This window comes from Herpailurus yagouaroundi, unplaced genomic scaffold, assembly GCF_014898765.1.
Source record: "Herpailurus yagouaroundi ecotype Mexico unplaced genomic scaffold, PumYag 140, whole genome shotgun sequence".
Lineage (NCBI taxonomy): Eukaryota > Metazoa > Chordata > Mammalia > Carnivora > Felidae > Herpailurus > Herpailurus yagouaroundi.
In genome coordinates this window covers 79,123,271-79,149,776 of record NW_024412395.1, presented here as the reverse complement: position 1 = coordinate 79,149,776, position 26,506 = coordinate 79,123,271, and the positions used below count along the sequence as shown (strand labels likewise).

Here is a 26,506-nt window from a genome sequence, read left to right as displayed (position 1 = left end):
ATTTTTATTTATTTAATTTTTTCTAATCTCAATTCTATGTGAGTTTATATTTTGAGTTCCAGACAAAAATGCTAATTAGAGCTCCTCTTCCATTTTTTAAGTTGTAAAATAAACAGATGAACTCCCCAAGATCTTTTATAGTTTACATGATTCAGAGCTCATAAAGCTCAATTTGTATTTGCTGACTTTGTTAAGTGGTATTATTACCATGTCCAATCTACAGATTAGGAAACTGAGGCCCAGAAAAGTTAGGTGACTTGCTCCAGACTGCTCAGTTAGTAACTGGGGGGCTAATAATCTCTGCCTCTGTCTCCAAACTCCACAACCTTACCTCACTCGAGATCACTTCCCAAGCATACATGGTTCCCTAAAGTTGCATAGGGATCACTCTTTGTTGGAATTAGATATCAGTTCATAACTGGACAGTCAGCAAATATTTTGTAACCCCATTTTACAAGCAAGGATCCCCTCTGCTTTCCATCACCAAATTGTACTGCAGAATTGTATTCTATTTAAACTGATTTATAATAATGCATGAAAATATCTGACTAAAAAGTTTGCCTATGTCAGTTCTAATAATTTTTTCTTAGTTGACAATTACATATAAAATTTTATAAGTCAATTTAGCTTGATAATCTAGTGTTTTGTATGAGAAATAATATAATAGTAACAACTGAGCCCTATATCCTTAACTCATCCATGAGTTTCTAGTGTTGAACTTCCTAAAAAATATGTCATTTAGAAAAGAGTTGTAAAAAGTGACTATATCCCAAATAATAAGGTCCCTGATTTGTGTAAAGATTTTGTTCTGGGTATCTTTCCTCAACAAAGTGAGATATGGGGATTGTTTTTTTCTTCCTTTGGGTTCTTGGGTTCTTCTTTTTTTTTTTTATTTCTTTTTTTTTCTTTTTTTGGTACATCAGGATATGACGAGTTTTACTCACCAAAGGACCTCATTTGTTATGAGGACACCTTCCTGAAGCCACCTGTATTTGACAACCATCTTATGAGGATGCTGCTTTTTTGCAGAACTACAGGTAGTCAGTCAACCTAAGCAACCCTACTTTCTGTTTTTAGAAGCAATTTAAAACTTGCTTTATTTAATAGCAAAGAGAGTACTAAAATAAGATGACAATTCCATTAGCCTATATTTCAGTTTTCAAGAAGGCCTGAGATTTTGCAAAATATCATGAATGGGAAATGTAGTCTTTAAAGAACTTAACTATTCAAGTAGGCATGTTCATTCATTCATTAGTCATTCATTTGTCTAACTGTATTTGGGGGTCAACTCTGTGTCAAATCCAAGAATATGAAGATAAGAGGGGCCCAATCCCTGCCCCCAAGGAGCACATAGTCTCATGGGGAGAAGACAGAGCTAACCATTGCAATCTGCATAGTGGTTTTGGAGCAGAATGCAGAGAGCCCTGCTGAAGCTAAAAGGAGAAGGGCAAAGAATTCAGGTAGGGCAGGAAGAAAGAGAGAGGAGATATTCCTCTGAAAGGGCTCCTGAAATGGAAGTGAATGAGGGCCAGGTGTCTGAGGAGGAGATGGAAATGACTTTTGCTAAGGCCTACAGGCAAGGAACATTGGAGGTCAGGATGGGTCTGTGGGGAAGTGCCAATAAGTAAGGTGCAAAAGAAGACAGGGTCAGATCTCAGAGGATGTACGTCACACTAAGGAGACTGAACTTTGATGGGAACGCAAGCTGGTGCAGCCACTCTGGAAAACAGTATGGAGGTTCCTCAAAAAACTAAAAAGAGAACTACCCTATGACCCAACAATTGCACTACTAGGTATTTATCCAAGGGATACAGGTGTGCTGTCGTGAAGGGACATGTGTACCCCACGTTTATAGCAGCACTATCAACAATAGCCAAAGTATGGAAAGAGCCCAAATGTCCATCAATGGATGAATGGATAAAGAAGATGTGGTATATATATATATATACAATGGAGTATGACTCGGCAATCAAAAAGAATGAAATCTTGCCATTTGCAACTACGTGGATGGAACTAGAAGGTATTATGCTAAGTGAAATTAGCCAGAGAAGGACAAAAATCATATGACTTCACTCATATGAGGACTTTAAGAGACAAAACACATGAACATAAGGGAAGGGAAACAAAGATAATATAAAAACAAGGAGAGGGACAAAACAGAAGAGACTCATAAATATGGAGAACAAACTGAGGCTTGCTGGAGGGGTTGTGGGAGGGGGGATGGGCTAATGGGTAAGGGGCATTAAGAAAATCTACTCCTGAAATCATTGTTGCACTTTATGCTAACTTGGATGTAAATTAAAAAATTAAATTAAATTAAAAAAAAAAAAAAGGAGACTGAAATTTAAGTCCAATGGCATTTCCAACTTAAATCGTTACAGTTATAATCCAATAATAGAAAGATATTTTAAAATAAACAGCCACAGAGAGTGTCAACTATAAATTTCAGTTGTCTTGGATATTACACCTTAAGCTGTTATTTTCTCCTTTGGACTAAAAGCTGCCTGAGGACAGAAATGATTGCCTCAAAAGTACCTTCTCCTTTTCAATTCATCCAACAGTGGATCCACTAGAGGTAACTGATGAACTCATTTCATCACAAGGATTTTATTAAGTATTAATTGCCCACAGTGCTCCACTAGGTATTGTATAAAAATACTGCATACACCTGTTCTCAGGTCTCTAAAAGCTTATAATTTAAGACAAAACAGTTGTCATTATTCTTAATTTTCAGAACTAAAATGTCATTGCCCTGTGTGACAGATTGAGAAACAAACTAATCATAAGAAGGCCATAAATGCACTAAAATAAATCAACGTAAAATTATAAATGATCACAGAATTTTCAGTTGTTTATTATGATTTATTTTATTGAGTTGAGAGATCTATTAACCTTTTGCTATAGGAAGACGGAAGGTACTAATTGAGTTGGAGGGGCCCTACTCTCATTGTCATGCAGATTAATAACATTTACAACTTAAACATCACCCTCTTTCAAAACAATGCCAACGTTTTGATAAGTTACTGAACTGCAATAGCAAAAACACCATCTACTTTTAATCTTCATGTGCATATGTGACATTGATCATGACAAGTGGATTGGTGTGGCATCTAAGCCAATGCAGGGAGCATTCACACAGAACCTCTGTGGTTGGGGCGCTGACAGATCGGCCTCCTTCCCTTACTGGCAGGATGTCACCTCTGTTTTGAATAAGACACTTTTTCCGGCTGAGCCTACAGTATCGCTCTATCCAACTAGTCATGTTTTGCAAAGAATCAATTACCATGACTCTGATTCTTTAAAGTGCTTTTCCCTCCCATAACCCAACTTTAGAAGCTGTTCAATCCATCCATCAACAGGCATTCAGAAGAGGGCTAACCTTTGGTCGGTACTCTGGTGCCAGACCCAACTTCTCAAACAGGGAAACACATAGTCTCACCCAAGATTAAGACTATGAGTCAGTAAGAATGTGAAGCCATGATATAAAAGGGGCACGTCGTTCTGCTATTGTTTGTTCAATACTCAATAAGTAAAAACAATTTCGTATTAAAATAATATATGCAATATATTACAGAATACAATGGCTAAAAATTTGCGTTGATATCTAAGGTAACCCATGAGACTCCAAACAAATTATGTATTGTGGAAAATGGTTTTGACCATGTCCTCGGAGACCTGGGGTCACAAGTTTGTTCTCCTGCCCTGAGGGTATTTTGATGGAAAACTGTGGGAAGCAGTAATGTAGTGGAAAGAGGACAGGCTTTAGAACCAGACACAGCACAGTCTGAACCCCTGCTCCTCCACATTTCCTGAGAGTCTGACTTCGACCAAGTCACGTCACCTTAAGCCCCCTTGTCCTCAGAATGTTATTTAATATGAAGATCTGTAAAATAGGTAGCACAGTAGTGGACAGAGCTAGGGTGAGCTCTAAAAAATACCACATAAGTCACGCTCCTGCTTAAAAGCTTTCAGCAGTTACTTTTGTCCTTGAATAAAGCCCTACATGGCTCTCTCTCAGGTTCTAAACCTTTTGGGGCACAAATTCCCTTTGGCGGTCTGGTGAAACCTATGGGGTCTTAGAATGTTTTAAATAAAATACATATAAGTATAAAGGCAACCACCATTCATATTGAAATAAAGTTAAAATTTAAAAAATGTATGCTACAGTAATATATGTGCTACTCTATTAACAACAAATCGCACAATGTGGCGGCCGTTTCAATAGCTATCGTAATTTTGAAGTAGTGAGGAACAAACATCTCAGGGTTGTCTGCAGCAAATGTAATTTGATATGAAGAGATCTGTGGTTTCTAGTTGTGAAAGTCACAGATACTCCTGCTGCAACTGTGGGTTTTCTCCTTTCCCTGCATTCATAATCAAAGAAGATGCTAAATTTCATTTAGATGTGAGTGAAGATGAAAATGTGTTTTTTCTCATGCAAGTTTGTGGAGCCCTGGAGTCCACCCGTGGATCTTAAGGAGGTCCAGGAACACAGATGAAGAGCCAATATCCCACCAACACTGGTTCCTGCTGTGCTCACTTATCTCATCTCCCCTTCCCATCCCTTTGCCCATTACTTTCTGGCAACAGGGAGCACTTGATCTTCAAACACATTCCATTGAGCCCACCTCAGGGCTTTTGCCTTTCTCTCTGGAATCTGCCCTCAGGTCTCTGCATGGTGCTTCTTTCTTGTTGTCTTCGTCTCAGCTCAAGAATCACCTCCTCTGAGAGGGCTGCCCTGACCAACTCCATCTAAAGTACCCCCTCCCACAGCCACCCTCATCGTTACACTATCTGAAATTATATGTTCTCTATTGACTCTCTGTTTCTCTGTCCTAAAGAGCAAGCTCCATGGGAGCAGGAACCTCCTCTACATGCTCAGCGCCATCATCCCAGCATCCAGAACAGTGGCACAAAGTTACAGTCCAACACGTCTTTGCCAAATGAAAGAAAAAACGTGGAGACTCCATTAGTGCTACTTCTCTCATCCTTCACACTATGTTTTAGGTACTGTGAGGATACAAGGAGATAAAAGACAAACTCTGGCCTTCAAGTAGTTTATGGTCTAGTGGAGGTGGGAGGTAGCCCTGTGGAAGGTGGAGAGGACTTCTCACTCTGCTGTACAACCATGGACATATCTCTTCTAGGGCCTCAGTCTCTACAGTGCCAGATAAATGGCTTGGACAAATTTATCTCCGTGGTCTCATACCATGGTTTCATATGGTTCATGATCATGAGGAGCTAACAATGCAAGGCAGCATATATAGGAAGTGAGGGGCTTTGACCCTAAGGGGAGGAAACTTCACAGAGGTGGACAAGACTTGGAAGGGCTTTGAAGTGTAATCAGCCTCCAACAAACAACGAGAAGGGGGATTTTCAGAGTCATGAACTTCCAGCTGAAAGAAACTTTATAGGTTATCCAGCAGGACCACTAGGTAATGCTATGGACATCTCTGTATGAGGCCATTTCTGGAGATGTAACATAATACCCCAGCCCTCAGATGTAACCCAGAATGTGGCTGAGAGTATGAGCTGTAGAATGGCACTACCCGGGTTCAAATCCCAGCTTTGTAGCTTACTAGCTATGTAAATTGAGGCTAATTGCTTAACTTTTCTGTGTCTCAGTTCTCCCCTCTGTTAATAACAACAGTATTAACTTCACGGGGTTATGGTCAAAATTAAATGAGAAAATGAATGTAATATGCATTAACACACATTTAGTAAATGTTCCTTATGATTCTTTCTGTTGAATGTTTTTTAAAAAATATTTTTTAAATTTATTTTTGAGAGACAGAGAGCGAATGGGGGAGGGGCAGGGAGATGGAGACACAGAATCTGAAGCAGGTTCCAGGCTCTGAGCTGTCAGCACGTAGCCCAATGTGGGCCTCGAACTCACAAACTGTGAGATCATGACCTGAGCCGAAGTCAGATGCTCAACCGACTGAGCCATCCAGGTGCCCCTGCTGAATGGTTTGCTAGCATGTCAAACTTACTATGTATCCCCCAAAACCACTTTTCTCTTCTTCCACTGCAATTGAATTTTTACTAGCTGGAGACTACATTATCCAGTTTGTGAAGTTTCTATAAGCCAATACAGAAATATATCGTACCTTTTCCTTGACATTCACATGAGTATTGAGTTCAGCCATCTTGCTTCTAGTGGAATAAGCCCTGTAAAGAAGGAAGAAAAGATTAAGTCTAAAGTTTTAAAATTGATTTCTCAATGTGTTATTTTAATGCTCTCTCCCATGCTGAAATGCTCTTGTTCAGCCATAATCATAAATACCATTTTAGAATGTAAAAATGCTTTCAAGCTAAGCATTTGTCTTAGATATGTTCTAAAAGCATATTATAGCTCTAGAAGACAATGTAAAATCTTTTATTCATACTATATTGACACGAAAAATGACAAAGATAGATAGGTATGTACCCAAACTGTGTTTTTTTATTAAGTAAAAGAAAGGTAGTCAAAAATAGTGAGAGGAGGAAAAGCATACCTATTTTAACTAAGCATTGTCATCCCAATCCTTGCTGTCCCAAAGCTTTCATTAGCCGCTAGTTAATTTAACAAACATTTATTGAGTCTTTCCTGCATATACATAACTATACCAAAGCACTCGAGGAAGAAACAGGAGAAATGATTCCAGATTTAAACATAAACACTAGACATAACAGTTTTTAAACTGGCTTTTTCACTTATCAATATATGAACAGCCTTCCAGATCAATGCATATATAACCCTTCACCATAATTTTAATGACCATAAATTCATGATCTCTATCAAATGGAGTCTTAAAATTGCCCATAATCTTTGTTTCCCTAAATTCTTTAGGCTTTCTACTGCTGGTGTCTAATCTTTTTTGTGAAGTGACCCACTCAGAGAAGATCTATATTCTTAATAAGAAGCAGTGGTGTTTTCTTTCTTCTCATCTGGTCTAAACCTTTCATGATTATTACGGAAGACAGATCTTAAGTCTTTAATAGTTTCAATCTCTTTTTGAAATAGAACATGAATGACTTAAATGGCCAAACAGATTGGTTCAAAAATTAGCAGCAGGACAGGCCAAGGTATCAATATACTTCCTCTTTGCATGTTTTTGACACTTTTTGTCAATCAAAAACCCCTGAAACTCTTTCTTATATTCTTTTTGACTTATGCTACAATGAGTGCATCTAGAGTTGATACATTTCAGGGATAACTTCCAAAAATTCTCTGATTTCTCCTCATCATTTTCTTTTAAACCTAGGTCTTAAATAAAACATAAATTCAGATCTATTACATTTTGTTGATTCAGGATGAAAGCTTAGCAATATGTAAACTTTATTACCCTTCAAATAGGAATCCACAGATATTATTATGCATTATCAGACATTATAAACAATAGGATTTCATTCTTGTAAGTTTCCAAATGCTAATGCCACTAACACATGCATTTGGGCACACTAACAGGCTAGACCCTGCGTACTCAATCCCCAGTAAGACAGCTCCTTCCCAAATGCTCTGCAAAGAGTGTCTGTCCCATTGAATACTCCCAGTTAAATAACTGTCCCAAATGGTAAATTCTTTTTTTAATATTTATTTATTTATTTTGAGAGAGAGAGAGGCAGAGAGAAAGAGAGAGAGAGAACCCTAAGCAGGCTCTGTGCTGTCAGCACAGAGTCCAATGCAGGGCTCAAACTCAGAAACCATGAGATCATACACGAACAGAGCCGAAATCATGAGTTGGATGCTCAACCGACTGAGACACCCAGGTTTCCTGCCCCCATCCCCCACCCTACAAATGGTAAATTCTGTATTCTCTGACTTGGCATATGGGAGAAAGCGAATAGCTGGCAAACAATACCTGAATTTCATTCTCATTTATTCCTGCTCCTAAGAGTTGCTAGGAAAAGAGAACGGGATTATTTTCTGATGATCTGTAACAGTGAAGACAGATGGCATATGAGGTACAAGGACAAATAATCAGGAGTTTTTGTTGATAAGCCATAGATGAAAGTGGAACCTTTGATCAGTCATCACAACACCTGCAAAATGGTCTACAATTATATTTGAAAACATCTGGATGGTTGATTTTCTTATTCAAATGGGAGTTTAGGCATGTAAACATGAACAGTACATATATGGATTTTTCTGCATGGGACATTGTATGCCTGCCTGTATGTGTATGTAAGAGAGAGAGACATTGTAAGAGGGAACAAGGATGGGGGAGGGAGGGGAATATATAGATTATACCTATGGAACTATGAAGGATCAAAGGTGACAGCTGGATTTGGTACTATTTGTTAGGATAGATCTGTGAGCCACAATTCCTTTCATTAGACTAGACTAGCTAAATCTTCTGGACACATCTAATCTTGCCATTATGGATGTGTGAAATCTGATAGAAAAAAGTGTTGTGTTTTTGTTTTGCTTTGATGTCTAGGATTTGGGTGTGAAGCATCTTCTAAAGCTGGAGTGTTATAATCCACAGAGAATCAGGGAAGAATTTCATTGAGGACAGAAAATTTCTGAGATCTGAGGAAGTGGCAAAACTGAATGGTGATCTGTATTTGTAGATGAAATACACACACACACACACACACACACACACACACACACACACACACACATATTTCTTTGGCAATTCCCTTTCTCTTTGACCTCAAAGTCTAACTCAAGAAGACTCTTCTTTGGTAGTGGTGCCAGTAAGATTAATTACAACATTTTTGTGTGTGTGTGTGTGTGTGGAAGGAAAAGCTGGCTCCGAGGGTGGAATGGGGCTATTACAGGTTTCTCAGACGGAAAGAGAAGATAATTACAGGAACCGTTCTTTGCTCATTTTACTCCCTTAATTTTTTTCACCTGTGTGGAGCACTGCCTCTAGGCTCTCCCTTCCAGGTGGATTGCAATGCTCTCTCTACATCAAGGCTTTCTGCTGGCTGGTGTGTAACAGAGAGATTGGGGAATCAGCTACAGTTCCGGTTATGGAAACTAGATGGAGGATTCTAATCTAAATAAAACTTAAAGAATTAAGAGTTTAAATGGCTAGACAGTCAAACAGTTCTATTGATAAGGACAAACGTTAGGGCAAGGTTGATTATCAGTGTGCTGAAGGTCCTTGTTAAATGTCCACACCCTCGGTTTGGCACTGCCTCTGGATTATTGTGAAGCACACCTCACACTGGCATGGCATCATATGCCCATTACCCTTCCAGAGCCGACTCCCTCTCCGCTCTGAAAATGATACTATGCTGTGCCCCTATTCTGTTGGGATTCTGTGTTTTGCTACGAACTCTTTCTGGACAGTCAGATCAATTTGATCCGAATCTTAATTGTTTCACTTAGATAGTTAAGATCTTTCCCTCCACTACACATATTGTCATCTCCTCCAAAGTAACAAAACAAGCCCAGAGACTGACAACTTGAAATCCCAGCCCTTATAGTTGCAGACCCCTGAGTTAATCTGAGAATCCTTTAATGCTGTGAGTAACAGGTGTTTGGGACCAACACACCTCACATCACACATGGTGACACACTTGGTAGCTTATCACTACTGGACACAACTGATGACCATATCCTAACTTACTTTGATCAAAAGAGCTTTTAAATCCTGGTTTCTAATTCCTACTATCACTTAAAAGTGTTCTCAGAACTGACTAGTGACTAAAGCCTAATCATTCAAATCTGTAAATACATGTTCCATACATATCAATCAATATAAAATTAAAATAACCAGAAATTCTTGATATTGATGTAACATTTCAATAGCTTAGATGTTGCTTGAAATTTTTTTCCTTTAAGTTGTACTTTAGCTTTTAGTAATAACATTACAAACATACATAGATGCCATCTAAGTTTTATATACATCCCAGAGAAATATGTAACAAATAGTTATATATTATACATTATATTAGTTATATATTACATATACAAATAGTACCATATATATATATATATATATATATATATATATATATATATGTATATTCCAAAGTCAAAACTTATTAGGAAAAGATATCAACCCCAAAGAAAAGAATTTCACAATTTATCACCAATATATCATCTATATACTTCTCCAGTGTAAAATTAATAACCCACAAATATGGTTACCAATCACTTCATGTGCAAAGTTATATCAAACTGTACTACTCATTATGCAAGATCTTACTTAACATACATTAATGACAGTCAGAAAAATCTATTAGCTTATAACAAAGATAAATATTCTTTATGAAAAATAAACCTGAATAGCAAATATGTTCCAGCATTTCTAATTAATACAATTCAGTGAAATTTAATATATGTGACAATCTAATCAACTACCAAACTCTGAGTTTAAAAAATGTATGTATTTATAATGCTCACACAATCATATTCAACATAAAAAGTGAAAACAAGTTATTGAAATGCCAAATTGCTTTCTGACTCCGTTTCCCTCATGTTTTACTGGGTAGACAGTAATAAAGTTTCACTTTTGTTTCTCTAAAACCTATTACTGCTCTTAGAGTCACTTTCTTTTTCCCAGGTATGACATCACTTTTCTTGAATTGGATTCAGGGAACCAGAGGTGATACGTAAGAAAAATTTTAAAATAACGATTTTAACAATTTTTTTCAAGATCATTTATGCAAAGTTCTCCCATGATCTATAAAAGTATAAAGGTCACAATGCATAATTAGAGCTGTTCACAGAGTATTTCATAAATCATCATAATATAGCTGAAGGGGATAGGTTAAGTGTCAGACATCCTGACAATAAGGTGCAGAGTAGGTAAATGAGCAAGTTGATAGAAGATGGGGATCGACTGGCTTTCTGGCTGATCATGAGAATCACCTGGAGAGCTTTTAGAACCAGAGACTCCTGGGCCCCAATGCCAAGTGGTATGGGGGGTTTGAGGCCTGAAAAAAGCAACCCCCCCAGGTCATTTTCATGCAAAGCCAGATTTGACTGTGGCTAGACTGCACTGGAATGTGCTGGGGCTATAAAATATATCCCAGATTTCAAAGACTTACTACAAAAAAGTAATGCAAACTGTCTCAATACTTTTTATACCTATTACGTGTTGAAACAATGATATTGGACATACTGGGTTACATCAAATGCAACATAAAAATTAATTTTACCCATTTCTTTTTACCATTTAAAAAAATTTTTTAAATATTTTTTAAGTTTTATTTATTTATTTTTGAGAGAGAGTGAATGGGGGAGGGGCAGAGAGAGAGGGAGAGAGAGAGAGAGAGAGAGAGAGAGAGAGAGAGAATCCCAAGCAGGCTCTGCGCTGTCAGCACCGAGCCTGATGTAGGGCTCGAACTCACACACTGTGAGATCATGACCTGAGCTGAAACTAAGAGTTGGATTCTTAACCGACTGAGCCACCCAGATGCCCCTCTTTATACCTTTTTAAAGGTGACTACTGGAGAATTGTAAATGGCCTATGCGGCTTACATTATATCCCTACTGGAAAGTGCAGTCCTGGAGCAGCTGTGCTGAAAGTTTGATTCCCAGAACAGCAGTATCAGCGGCATGTAGGAACTTGGTAGAAATGCAAATTCTCTGTCTCTTGCTATAGACAGAATGAATCAGAAGCTCTGGGGCAGGCGCACAGCAATCAGCATTTAGCCCTCCCCATCCCCACCCCTACCCCCCCCCACCCACTCCCCACCCCCCATCCTCACAGCAGGGCATTCAGATGCACACAAACTAAGCTCTGAGAGCCACTACTCCAGAGTCTCCATCCTGGGAATATTAAGAAAGGGCCTCTTCCTTGATCTCAATCACTACACACAACAAACAGATTCTTATAGAATCCTAGAGAGATAAATGCGGGCCCAGTTTCCCACAAATTACATTAAAGAATGATCTTTCCACCAACATACTATTAATAATAATTAACACACTTACGGGGTAGTTATAATGCGGGGCACACTAAGTACTCAACACATTTTTTTTCAGTTAATGCTCCCCCTCTAAAGTAAAAACGATGATTATCCCCCATTTCACACATGTGAAAGCTGAGGCATAGGAATTCAGTAATTAAGCCAGAGTGGCAGGGCCAGGATTCAAACCCAGGCACTGACTCTGGAGTCCACTTAGAGCACCTCAAAGTCATCATAAACAAGTTATGGGGCTCAGTGTATATGAATTGCAGCAAGAATTCTGCAAGGAGAATGGAACCCATCCCAGGCTTTGGCTTCTCAGGCCAGGCAGGCATGTGATATATGCCTTGTTATCTATGCAGGGCATACAAACTGCAGAGCAAAACTGCTAAACTCACACAGGAATGGACAGGAATATACTTGTTATAAAGAGATGGCTGTTTTCCTGCGGCTTCCTACCTCAGACAAGAGTGTAGAAAGCTGCATTTAGCGGGCCCTGAGCCAACAAAGTGTTTCCTTGGCTCTCCAATGCTGCCCAGGGGCTCCATGACATTCCAGGGCCTAATGTTTTAACTGCTTCTTCTTTCTAAATTAAAGTAGTTACAGTGTCTATGTATGTGACTTCGGTACAGCCTAGACAGTGTTGTGATCATGTGGGTAGCTCCTGAGACATTTTCTCATGGCTGCCTCAGAGAGAAGAATCAGGACTGATCTTGTGAGCTGGAAGTCAATCCCTTGATGTGATTGGTGGAAGCAGCAAAAAGCTTCTCAGTCAAAACAGAGTGTCCAACGGTCTCCCAGAGTGCCAGTTCCTAACCTGTATAAACTTAACAGACATCTGCATTTTTCCTCGGTTTATTACAGCACGCTATTACCTCTGGAAGAAGGTGCACTGTAACAGATTAACTTATTTTACTGCACTGCCGTCAACTGGCCCTCAGCAGAGAGCAGTGCTCTGAGAGAATGACAAACAGGTCAGGTAAGTTTTCAATACGTCTGTCTATATGGGGCACCACATCCTTATGGACATCTGAAGAAAGGTTCTAGATCATCACAGTATATAGCATGAGGGCCTCAGGTCTCCAGCTGTAGAACAAGAGGCTGGAGTTATAAGGGAAGGGAAGTGAAATAATTTTACCTATATCCTTCTGAGTTCTTACCTGAGACCCCTCTATAATAAAAGGCAGATTAACAAGGGAAAAACAAACAGAAGTTTATTAACATGTGCACTCACGTATAGAAGGGAGGTACGCAGGGGAAAGTGAGGCGCTTTCACCGTGGCTTAGAATTCAGAATTAAATACCATGTTAACAGGGAAAGGGGGGGGGAACAGGCCTCTCAGAGGACAGCAAATGATTTTGAGGAAAGACGAGAGATCTGATAGCTTGCAACCAATGTGTTTAGGCATGACAGGAGTCAACAGTCTAACTTGGTTGACAAAACTGCCAGAGGGAAGTTCAGAGATAGCCTCTCCCTGCCTTTGTTGTTTTTCAAATGCCGAGAGCTCACGATAATCAATAGGTCAAGGTGGCATATTTTGGTAGTACATCCTGAACTCCTACAATCACGTTTTGGGGTGGCATATTCTCTACCCTTCTGAGTAGGACCTCTGTGGCCCTTTTCAGCTCTCAGACCTTGCAAGTCTGTAAGGGCCCTGGGAGTGAAGGGAGCACTTAGCAGCTAAGGCAGCAGAAAGCTAAAAATCCACCTGAAAAAAAAAAAAAAAAAAAAAAAAAAAAAGCATGGGGGCTGTCTCCAATGTACTAGGCTGTCTTCCTGTAAAGATCACCTTTAAACTGGTCACGGACTAACTGTCCAGTCCCCCAAGCATGACCAGGGGTACTTGCATGCCAGCTGAAGAGGGAAATAGTGTTCCTTCTATGAAACTGGGGCTTTGCTTAAATTTAACGTTACATAGGTTCTCTGTTGCTTGACTTTCCTGTTGCCTGAGCCCTCTCTTCTGTTTTGTGCCCTCTTCCCTTTCCCTCAGTCCTTTGCTGCCCCTTATCTGGTGCTGTAATTACTGAGGTCTCTTATATTCCAAGTGCTTTAGCTCTTTCTTCTGTGGTTTAATTCCCACAGTTTAATAAAAGTTCTTGTGCAGTGCCTTGTTCCTTAGAGGAAAGCTGCTTTAATTATTAGGAATGAGGACACATAAACAATGAAACAGAGAATGGTGATTAAAATATGAATTTCATATAAAGATACTTACCTAGACTTTTTTTGTTTAATTTTGCTAATTCGGAGGGGGAAAAAACCCCTCAAGGTTGCATTTTTATTCAAAGACACTTCAATGTACTAAACTCACTGTTAGAACAACTTTGCTGAAAAGCATTTTAAGGGCAAATGTCAGAAAAAATTTCACATTTAAAAGCCCAGGCTCTGCCTCTTTTGAAAGGCAGGGTTAGCATTTGGTTTAGAAATGTCGCTGCCTACGAAGTTCTTTGTGGGGGGAAGAAAGAAAATTGAATGTTTTATTTAAACAGGTCATTAACAGTCAATACTTATTTGAAAAGGCCTGCTTCCAGAGGCAGATAAAAGCTTCCAATCACTTAGAATATCACTTGAGCGCATCTAGGGCAAGATGTGCTGATGCAAGTTTCAGACCTCTATGGGAGAACGTCTTCACTCAACAGCCCCACAGCGGGGGTAGGAGGGCAGAGTCATCCCAATTGTGCGCCCTTGTATATGCTGCACACCCAGAGCCAGCAGAGAAGAGCACAAAGCACACTTTATGGCCGGCCCAGCTTTGAATTTTTCCATTTTAGTACTGGCAAAGGCGTATGAATGAAGATTAACCATTTTTGCATAAAGTGCCAAACCACCTCTCCACGCCAGCAGAGTGTAAATGGAAGCAAAAGAGCAAAGGGCAGCTAAACTGAATGCGGCAGATCTCAGGCACTGCAAGCACACGGGGTGGGTGTGTGGCAGGCTTTATTAGCATTCAGCTGTGGCAAGATTTTCCTATTTAATTTGAAATGATTTCATTTCATAGGTCTTTGACAGCTTGAGAATATAAATAAATGCCTTTTTCTAAAAGTGACCCAACGCTGGCTCCTGGAAGGCTCTGCTTCTGATCGAGGGGCTTTCAAGCAAACACGTGTTTCCATAGAGATATGGGTGACCCGGGCCTGGTGCGAGTACCTACTTGTACCAGCAGTTCAATTATGTTTCAAGATGCAGTGATGTCAGCTCAAGTCTTTAAAACATGCCCATCCTCAGAGAAGCCTCTGGAAAGGTGAAGTGACTGGCATTATGAGGTTCAGAAGAAGAAATTCTATCCTCTCCAAGCACGCCATAATAGTTTCTCTTACGCTAGTTTGCCCCCCATACCCCTACTGCCCATTGAACGAATCTCTAATCCCAGAGGGGTATGGACAAAAAACCAAGCAAGTTCTTCGCACACCTGAGCACCAAGTGCCTTACACAGACTCCCCAAATGCTGAAAAAGAACACGCTTTCCCTCTCTTCCCTTGCTCCCAGTTCTTCAACTAGCCATGGGCAATCTCTACAGAGAGGGCAATGCTTTTTCTTATTATCTGACAAACATTCACTAAACACCTTGGATGTACCTGGCTCTATGGGGAATGCTGTCAGTGGTTACAAAGTAACACTTACTGAACTCTTACTGTGTACCCGACACAGCACTAAGCACTTTTCATATATTAACCCATTTAATTCTCATAATAACTCTATGGAGTATACTATCCTCATTTTATTAAAAAAAAGAAATGGAGTGACAGAGAGTAAGCTACTTACTCAAGTCACACTGCTAATAAGTGCCTGAGCTGAGCTCTCAGCTTGGACCTCCTGATTCCTTCTATTACTGGATGGAGACAGATGTATACACAAAAACACAGACAAGAGCCAGATGAGGAGGTGGTGAAGGAAATCAGAGTGTGGACTCAGGAAATCAGAGTTGGAATTGAGCTGGCTTAAGGTTCTGGGCAGGGCTCAGAATCAGGACTGTGGTCTGCCCAGCCTGCAAGTCTCCTGGCAGAGACCAGGCATAGCGGAGGGCTGGAGGCATGCTTGCAGTCAGCAGGGGCTGTATACTTTCTTAAAACTTTTTATAGCAACTTTATAAGGAAAACATAGATATTCATCTCCCAAGAAAACATGCATTATGGTTCTGCAATATAACTCCAGAATGGCAAAGAGAAGTCCTAACTAAACTTGGCAAAGAAAGGCTACACGTTCAAAGCCAACTCGGGAAGCTGGCTTATTTGTCACGGAATAAACACCGGTAGAGAAACCATCATCTTTTCAGTGCAGAGTCTGGTTTCAGAAACCTCTGTTCCAAGGAGCTCACAATATTCCTAATTCATTAAGTCAGAACTCTTTTAGGAAACATTTAATGATTTTCTCAGAGGGGCAGAGAAAGGTTTTTCCTACTGTCTTGAAATGGCACTGGCACTGACCGAGTAAAGACAGTAGAAGATGTCTACCTTACATGTACTGGCATTTGGTGGGAAAGGAATACTAGGAAACTGAGGCAGTGCCTCAATATCCAGCAGGAGAGAACCCACCAGCAGCCAGCCCCTCTAACACAATGACACCAACCCCACCCCCACCCCCAAACTCCTGGACATAATTACTCCTGAGACTTTCCAACAAAATCAACCTCAACTCACTTTTTAAGGCTTCCTGGTGTGTTCTAAATCAGCTCCCAGCACAAAGCCCAAGTTTCTGGCTTTGTCAACACGCAGATAAACCCTGTTCCCCAACTGGCCCACCTTTATCAACACGTTTTTACCATGACCAGTACGTCATCGCAGTAGTGACGCAGGTGGAGTCAGAAACAGGGTAGGTAGCCGGATCCCAGGTGTGGCTGAGTAACCGGCAGTAGGCTGGTGGCCTCAGCCACCTGAGGCTCAGAAGGACTCACCCTCTGAGAAACGGCTTGTTCCCTTTTTGTAAAACCGGCCAGTGCTTTTGCCTACGGGTCCCTGTTAGTGAATGCCCAGTTCTTCATTCTTCTTATCTTAGGGAAGGCGTAACTATAAGACTGAACTTGCAACCTTTACACTGACTGCCCCAGAGGCTAAGAGACAGTATAGGCTGGGACTCCAGTCATCATTCCAAAGGTCAGTTTCTGGGTATGGTCATCTGCTAAAGGCTTCTAATCTTCCTGTGACATTAGTGCAGCATATGAATCAATTAGCAAACATTCCTGGCACTATACCCTGAGGCTTGCTCTCTCCCCTCCCCCTTCTAAAACCTGTTCCTGGTGTTAGGGGTGCCTGGGTGGCTCAGTCAGTTAAATGTCAGACTCTTGATTTCGGCTCAGGTCATGATCTCCCAGTTTCTGAGATCGAGTCCCACGTCTGGCTCTGGGCTGACGGCATGGAGCCTGCTTGGGATTCTCTCTCTGTGTCACAATAAATAAACAAACTTAAAAAAATAAATAAATAAAACCTGTTCTTGGTTCTAGACCTAACTGGAAGCATCTGTTGGCTAATTCTGCACTAAATGAATAATGTACTACCATGTCCACATGTATATACATTTTACGAGGGGTCATGCTCTTGCTCAGAGGAATGAAGTTCTCATGGTGAACATTCAGTCTTTACCAGTGAAAAGCTAATGTGAGGCATATGAGGGTGGGGATAACCATGGGTGGGGGACTGGAGGGAAAAATGGGCAAGGCTTTCTTAACTGTTACATCTGTTTTGCCTGCAGGCAAGTTAGTCCTATATATGTTACCTCTGTTTGCTGGTTTGATTTTTAAAAACCCAGCCTCTAAGTTCAACATGTTGTCAGAAAGGTGCTGTTTCTCTTTAGGGTCAGGCCTGTCTTGGTCCCCGCCATGTCAGTAACCACCCACAGGCAAAGTCACCAGGGAGCCCCACCCCCACCCCCAGCTGGCCCTGTGGCAGAGTGGCAGAGGCATGTGCATGAATTATGGTGCTTTTTACAACGTGCATAGCATCTTGGGCCCTTAACTGATTGCAGAGAGGAAACTGCCTATTTTCTGCTATTCAGCTTCTTCCTTATCTTCTTATGCTAGAAAACAAATAATTACAATTTACCAAGTTTGAAACTCAATTCTGCCTCTTACTAGTTTTGGGATTTGGGCAGATTGCTCCACGTCTCTATGCCTCTGTTTCCTCATCGGTAAAATGAGGATAATAATAATAAGTACCTCACTGGGTGGCAATGAGGATGAAACGAGTTCATATTTGTAAAAGTGATTAAAACAGTGCTTGGCACACACAAAATAAATAGAAATAGAGAAATAATCTCACTAGATTCCTCCATAGCCTGTGTGGTTGCTTTCCTATAATCCTCATTCTACAGATGAGAAACTAAGCTTTAAGAGGTCACGGTCATGCATCTAGCCAGTGAGGGAGCTGGCCCTTGAAACACAACCTTCCAAAGACAAATTGCCCTTATATGTCTACACTCTCCCTAACCTCCATCTCGGACACTGCCACCTTACAGGATGGGGGAAGCTCTGGAGGGGAGTGGGTGGCAGGCTAAGGCCCGAATGCAGCATTACTAAGAAGGACGCAAACTCTCAGGGCTATGTCCACAGGGTCATTTGTTTTTCATGTTCTTTTTCACGAATACCTCTTCCCCTAGGATGGATTGGAAACTCATGCCAGGTCACAGTTTCTGGCCATGGGGATAGCCGGATGTGATCAGTGCTCTGGTGACCAAATTCATAGCTAAGGTACTTGTCTTCAGAGGACAATAAACAATAACAATATAGAAAGAGCAAAGTTCAAATAAAGCCTTAGAGCTAATTAGAGAACAACTTAAAAATTACTAAATCTCCTTTTATACATTCTGATTTCAGGTTAATTGTATTAAGATGGATAAAAAAGAGAGAATTAATATGATTTTAATGCCCTTGGGTTTATTCTAATGCAATCACAGATAATAAAAACTCATTTTGACCATTTTATGATATGCTAAAAATTCTACAGGTCATATTTACTATCTTAGTAAATTCTCTTTCAATTTCTAACTGTAATAAAAAATAGAAATCTGTCACCTGAAATATGCTGTAATGGGAAAATTAGTAAAGTCCTTTAAAGCATTTCAAATGTACAAGATATTAATAGATTTAATGAATTACAAAAAGAATCCCTTCCCTCTAACAAGCCTATCTCTGATAAATTACACTTCTTTCTCTTTTCCAAAATACCTAGGAGAATGCCTTTGATAAGTAAATGTTCAGGAAAGACGTGGAAAAAAGAGGAATAAATGTCCTCTCATTCTGTTTTTCCCTTCTTGGTTGCAGTGAATCTTTACTAATTCATTCCCTAGTTTTCAACACCTAGGACTGGGTTATCACTTTAAACGCCACCATTAAACCCAGCTTTGTCAAATGTTGTTCTAGTCATGTCACTTTACACGCACTCCAATTCACTCCTAATCCTCCTCCCCTCATATTACCAAACCTGCAATGTGCTGGTCATTCTCACAGCCAAGGTCCCATCATGAGCACTTAAGCCCTCCACATCTTCCCATATCGAACCCCATATATCCCAACTCTTTAACCTGGTGACTTCCCCAATGTCTGTTACTTATTTTACCTCTTCTTCATGCAGAGTCTTGTATTTGGGGTAACCAGGGCACCAGACTGGCCCGCTAGTTCCCCTCTATCAAAACCTATATACACTCTGTCCAAAAGAGAAGACTGAAATTGTACCCTTTCTATGGAATATGAGAAAACAAAAAATAGTTGCTTTTCAACCCAATGCTAAATACACTGAACCACTACCCTTACCATTTATATATCCCTGTTAACTCTACCCATAGATACAGATTTTTTTTTTTTTTTGGCTGTGGACAGTAAGGGCTCTTTGTAACCCTTTCCCATGGCCTGCCTGCTTACTCCTTTAGTTTACAGCATGAAGCTGTAAGAGGGGAGCAGACAGACACTGCACCATCTCTCCCTGCACTGAGCTCTAGCCTGCCCTGCAGCTCAACTCACATTGGGGGAAGTTGGGAAAGCACCAAATGCTTACAATGGTCTACAGGCCTCAGCAATATGTAGCTTAATCTCTTCCAAATCATTTTTATAAAGATTGAATCAAAACTGGTTTTTTGTACAGTAGTTCAAATATTGTACAGGCCTCTCAAATAAATATAATACATTATTTCCCTTTGGAAGACTTTCTGTTAGTCATCCAATCTACCTGAAAGCAATTTTCAGGTATAAATGTATTAGGTTTTGATCACTTGTTTGATGAAAAAGATCCATCTCTCACAGCCTTGATTCCACTTATACCCATTATTGGCAGTCTGATAGAGACAAGCAATTAGTGTTGTTTGATTTTTTAATAATGCTAAAAATTTCATCATCCAGCCTCTGAACATATCCTTTGAGTGAGTTACCCATGGGCTGGACACTGCATGTAGAGGGGCATCCACACGTGTGTGTAATATGGGAAATGGTACTCGATGCCTATTCTTGAGGAGTGCATGTTATGGGGCATCGGTTCTCTTGGTCAGAACCAAGAGAACTAAGAATGCCAGTAATGGAATCTTAAATCATTCTGAAATGACTAATCATGTTTATTAAAGGGGATTCTAGAGGGGAAGATAGCTTTAATTTAGGTGGGTATATTAGAGCTCCTGAGGCGAGGTGCTCTTTGGTACTACTTTAAGGAAGTAGTGGCAATTAATGGGAATAGCCTTTTAGGTAAGAAGAAAAGCAAAACTGAAACCTCTCCGGCAGAAACAAGTAAGTCACATGTGAGGCCAGAAAGAAAGCCTACCTCCATAGTGCAGAGAAGTCAATTGATAAATATTTATTGGGGGCCCACTATGTATCTTGGCTAGATGCAATGTGTTCAGCTTATTGTAATGCAGTATAATTTTAAGACTGGCTCTGAAGAGAGATAAGATTAGCAGGCAGTAAGCGATTAGATGACAACAGAAAGCAGTATGTGAAAGGTGTTATATGGTGTGGTTTCAGCTGTATGCTTCTTGTGTTCATAATGCTGCAAAGAGATAATGTCCTTGTTTTGTTTTCCTTTTAGCAAATGGGAGAGTTCCTTCTCATCCCCATCCCACCCCAATTCTCTGACCCATTCCTCTGTCATTTTGGTTATGGGTTCTGAAACTAGACCCAATTTTCTCTATTATTTTTGAAATGCTGAATTGAAACTTGACTTTAAAAAAAAAATTATTTCAACTTGAAGCAAATTAATTCTTTGTCCTTTTAGTTTTGCAAAAATATACTCTTTAATCTGACTAATATTAAATATACACTCCAAAACAAATAAAAGCTATGTAGCTGAGTTTCATTTCACTCCAGGAAAGCAACTCATAAATTACATTGAAGATTTCATTTGGTTTTATTTTTACCTGGTTTTGCATCCTGGGAGATAACCAACTTAACCAAACTCAGTCTTGAAAAAGAGATAACCAGATGCTGAAAAGACACTCTTGTTTGTTTCACTAAGTGGTTCTTTTAAAAATATGAGTAAGTATTAAAGAGAGAAAATGTCTTTGGAAATTAATCTACTTAAAAAAAATCTATTTCTGAACGGCTGCCAGCCAGACTTCAGTTGGTTTCATTTTTCATTTCAAGCTTTCTAACAATATATGACTAGACAGAATGAGACCACTCTAGATATCTCATGGAAAACATAGGGTAAGGACTGAGGAAAGACTACAAAGACTAAATAATGCTTAGAGTTTTAGTTTAAGTTTTTAAAAATCCTGAAGCTATGCTGCATTATGGGAAGAAAATAAATTTAGCTGTGACAAAGCATTCTCCTTCTTCAAACCTTTGAATAATCAATCAGCTTCTTGCTTTACAAAGGCTTCCCATATCTGATAACGCTGCCATGCCTTTAGCAAGAGCTATCATATGAGGAGCTCATTCATTCATTCAACAAATGCTTAGTGAGCACCTTCTTTTGCCAGGCACTGTCCTAGGTGCTGAGGAATACAACAGCAAACAAAATAGACTCCTCAAGCACCAGGCTGGATTTTATCCCTTTATGTCTATTTCACCAAGTCCTCACAATGCTCCTGCAAAGTAAGTATCATTATCTTCATTTCATAGATGGGGGAAGTAGGCATACAGAAGTTAAGGCCTAGGTCCCAGAACCAGTCAATAGCAAGGCAGGAACTCAAAACCTCTGAAACTGATTCCCAAGCTTGTGCTTATTCTATTAGACTACTGTCATTATTTTGGTTCAATGCAAATAAAGGAAAACAATTTAAAAACTATATTTAATGGGTTCACTCCACTTGGGAAATCTTTGTATTCACAAGAATTAGAATCAGAAATGTAAAGCTGGCTTGGCAAAAAAGTCAAATGGGACAAAAAAGCTATCAATGGGAAGAACAATGTTTTGTCTGTGTTTTAACTTTTGTTCTCCACTTCTCAGGGAGGACAAATCTTAAGAGTAGTGTGTCTCCTGTCACAGAATTTGTTCAAGCAGAGGCTGGTTGACTACTTAGTGGGATGCCGGAGAGGGGATTCACTTATAATTCAGGAAAATAGGGGACCTCTGAGTCCCTTGATTCTCCCCCTGGAGAATCTCTCCAGGATTCCAAAAGGGGAGACAAACTAGTTTTGTAATCTTTCCTCAGTCTTTCCTCTAAGTTTCCCATGAAGCATCTAGAATGGTTTCATTCTGTCTTAGTCACGTATTGTCTGAAAGCTTGAAATGAACACTGAAACCAAGTTAGGTCTAGCTGACACTTGCTAGGCATGCTCCCAGAAGTGATAGCTTCCCTTTGGGCTCTTTGTGCCCAGGAGTCTAAAATGGTCACGGAAAAGGCCTGCTTGCAGACAAGACTGGAAATGCTTCCAAAATATGGCTCTGTTGGAAAACAATATATGACTTACCATTAAGGCAAAATCTAAAGAAAATTGTCACCAGAAAGGCATGAATACCTTCTGCGTAACTTAGTTTTTTTGTTTGATTTGGTTCATAACTCAACCTGACTCCCATGGAATGCATCTCCAGGTCTCAACTTACTCACAGTCCTGCAAGCTGGAACAGCTTCAACACTCACCATCCATCCCTCACTACTTATTTCACAAAGAAATGTCTAGTAATTGTCCATGTTTCCAGAATCTGCAGTTATAAGGGATTCAGAGTTCTCCTGTCTTCCTAACCTGTAAATGAACCTCCTTTCCAATATCCTCAATAAGTGGCCATCTAACGTCTTCTCAAACAAATTCCCTGATGGAGATTCAATGCCTCTTAACATAGCTTCTTTTGCATGAGGCTAGTTGTGAGTAAATTCTTAGGTAAAACTGAGTCAATCGCCTTCCTAGAACTTCCCATGCAATGATTTCCTAGTCATGCTTTCAGTTAACCCATAAATCTAACCACTCTTCCCCAAGTGTCACATTTGTCCTAAGTATGCTTTCTCTATACTAGTACACAATCATTCACAGAATCACAGGATGTTAGACTTGGAAAGGACTTCATAAATCTCTAAACTATTTTATGGACAAAACATTTTGTATTGTCAGACCTTTAGAACTTTGAGAGTACATTCATTCTTCATGTGACATAGTGTTGAGTATTCTCACTCTGATATATATGGTATCTATACCATACACATTGTTATGTTATATCTATCATGTACCAAAATATTATATACCAGTATGTATATATATTGATTCTATGGTTTTATTATTATTTTTTTAATTTTTTTAATGTTTATTTATTTTTGAGACAGAGAGAGACAGAGCATCAGCAGGGGAGGGGGAGAGAGAGAGAGGGAGACACAGAATCCGAGGCAGGCTCCAGGCTCTGAGCCATCAGTACAGAGCCTGATGTGGGGCTCGAACTCATCAACTGCAAGATCATGACCTGAGCTGAAGTTGGATGCTCAACCGACTGAGTCACCCAGGTGCCCCTATTATTTTTTTAATGCAACCTAAGATTGCATTTTATTGACAATCACATCACACTGTACATTGGTCATAATGAGCCTATATTAATGAAACCCCTAAGACATGTTCATTCAATCAATTAGTAAGTCTCATTTCCTCAGTCTTTACTTTTACAGATGATTTTTTTTGGAACTTAAGTGCATGAGGTTATATTTACTTCAAATTAATTTTATCTTATCAATTCAGCCAATTTTACAGTCTACTAGAATTTTTTTGGACACCAAATCTACACCTTGCCACTTCAGCTATACATTTCACTTTGGTCATTAACAAGCTTGAAGGATATCATTGATATAACTATGCCATTAAGTAAACAGTCTGGGCTTGAATCTCAGTGCTGACACCTAAGAAATGTGTGACCTTGAGGAAGTTACTTAAACTGTCTGTGCTGCAGATTACTCATTTATAAAGTGGAGATAAGGGGGAACCTGGGTGGCTTAGTCAGTTAAGCATCTGACTCTTCATTTCAGCTCAAGTCATGATCTCGCGGTTCATTGAGTTCAAGCCCCACATTGGGCTCGGTGCTAACAGTGCAGAGCCTGCTTGGGATTCTCTCTCCCTCTCTCTCTGCTCCTCCCCCACCTGGGCTCCCTCTCTCTCAAAATAAATAAATAAACTTTAAAAAATATATAAAGTGGTGATAAAAGTATTGACTGCATTGGATTATTGTAAGGATTAAATAAACTGATGCATGCAGAGTAACTGAACAGTATTTCACACCTAAGAATCTAATAGGTGTCTGTTATTTTTTCAAATACTTTATTTTTTTATTTTTTAATATAATTTATTGTTAAATTGGCTTCCATACAACACCCAGTGCTCATCCCAACAAGTGCCCTCATCAATGCCCATCATCCACTTTCCCCCTCCCCCACCCCCCCATCAACCCTCAGTTTGTTTTCTGTTTTTAAGAGGTGTCTTTTATTTCTATTATTTTTATCAAATTCATCATCATTGAAGTCATTGCTAAAGAAAAATCTAGAATAAAACAGACGTAAAGGTCTATAGATCCCTCTCTGTGATAACATGGACCTATTCTTTAGCACTCTTTGGATTTGGTTATGCAAGCCTACTTGTGAATTCATTTAAGTACTGTTATTCCATTTATATTTCTCTATTAAATCCACAATGAAATCTTGAGATATTGTGAAAACTGGCTGGATCATATTTCTATATTACCATAACTACCACATTTTCATCTTGCATTCCAATTACTTTATTGACCAGGAGTATCATTTAGTCCCCCTGGACTTCTTGCTGGTGACTAATAATTATCACTTTCTTTTCTGAATATTCTAAAATTTTTCAGAATAAATTCTAAAATTTTGCTGAGATGTTACATTTTCTCTTTTTGCTAATCTCTAGGCATTCGGGGCTTTATCTGTTTGCTGACATTCCCTGAAGATGGCTGGCTGGAGTGGGAGAGTCACAGATGTGATGTTCTCAGTCCCATAGCTGCAATCTGGGCCAGGAGACCCCAATCTGTGAGGAAGGGCTTAGGATCTCGTATAATGCTACGGTGGGCCTCAATTCCCTCATCCACATTTTGTTCTACCCTTATCAGGTGGGAAATCATGATCCTTGATTAAAAGCCAAGAATAAGAAGAGATGTACAGTCCTTTGTTTTGCCCATCAGAGGTCCTGTACTTTTCTTGTTCTTTTTTCTCCAAAAGTAAAACAAAATTCTATGCTAAAAAGTACAACTAAAAATAACATTCCACTCTTGACAGAAATTGTAACCATGTCATTATCAAAAATGAGAATAACACACTTGACATCATGAGCATTCCAGTGTTCTAGGTCTACTTTACTTTATGACTTTAATTTTTTGTAGGATTGTTCCTTGTGAGCTTTTTTAAGTCTCTTTTGTTGTTTTAGTTTTAGTTTTTTTTGTTTTGTTTTTTTTTTTTTAACATAATTCAGCTCACTCTGGACTTTAGGCTTCTTGACACCAATCTAATGGGATTATCTCTCTCTTTGGTATTTGTTCTTGGTTATTTGCCTGTCCTTGCATTCTTCTTTAAATAATCTTTTATATTTTGAGTTAATCTGAGCATGCCCTTTGCAGCCATAGCCATCTCTCTTCCTCATTGTTTTTGAACATTCAAACCTGTAGTTGCAATTGTTCAAAACATTGTAGACTATTAGACTTGACAAATGTGTGTGTGTGTGTGTGTGTGTGTGTGTGTGTGTGTTTGTGCATTAGCTTTGATAATTTGGGAAATACTCATGATTATAAGAATTTCATTACTGTTTATTGCTTAACTCATATATACAATAAAATATGCATGTGTGTGTGTCAGAGAGAGAGAGAGAGAGAGAGAGAGAGAGAGAGATTTATTGGGTATCAACTATGTACCATGTTCTGTCCTATTTACTAGGATATAAAGATAAACATGATAGATACACTCCTGCCCTCTTGAAGCCTGAAGTTTTGCAACAAATAGAAGTGACTGGGGGCGCCTGGGTGGCTCAGTCAGTTGAGCGTCCGACTTCAGCTCGGGTCATGATCTCACAGTCTGTGAGTTTGAGCCCCGCGTCGGGCCCTGTGCTGACAGCTCAGAGCCCGGAGCCTGTTTCAGATTCTGTGTCTCCCTCTCTCTCTGACCCTCCCCCGTTCATGCTCTGTCCCTCTCTGTCTCAAAGAAAAAAAAAAAGTGACTGAAAAGGCAATCCTGATCTAGCATGACACTGAGAGCACATAGCAAGAGCACCAATTTCATTTGAAGAATTGAGTTTCTCATCCCTTTAGTCTAGAGTTTCAGG

At 39.6% G+C, this 26,506-nt stretch overlaps 1 protein-coding gene across 2 annotated transcripts in view; it reads right to left on the bottom strand.

Annotated features, from left to right (window-relative positions):
* SPATS2L (spermatogenesis associated serine rich 2 like) overlaps window positions 1-26,506 on the bottom strand; it is a 144,004-nt gene that overhangs the window by 77,696 nt on the left and 39,802 nt on the right. For both annotated transcript variants that reach the window (XM_040475794.1, XM_040475795.1), the window contains exon 2: window positions 6,111-6,171. In XM_040475794.1, the coding sequence (XP_040331728.1) occupies window positions 6,111-6,149 (39 nt within the window). In that variant the 5' untranslated portion in view covers window positions 6,150-6,171. The remainder of the gene's footprint in view (window positions 1-6,110; window positions 6,172-26,506) is intronic.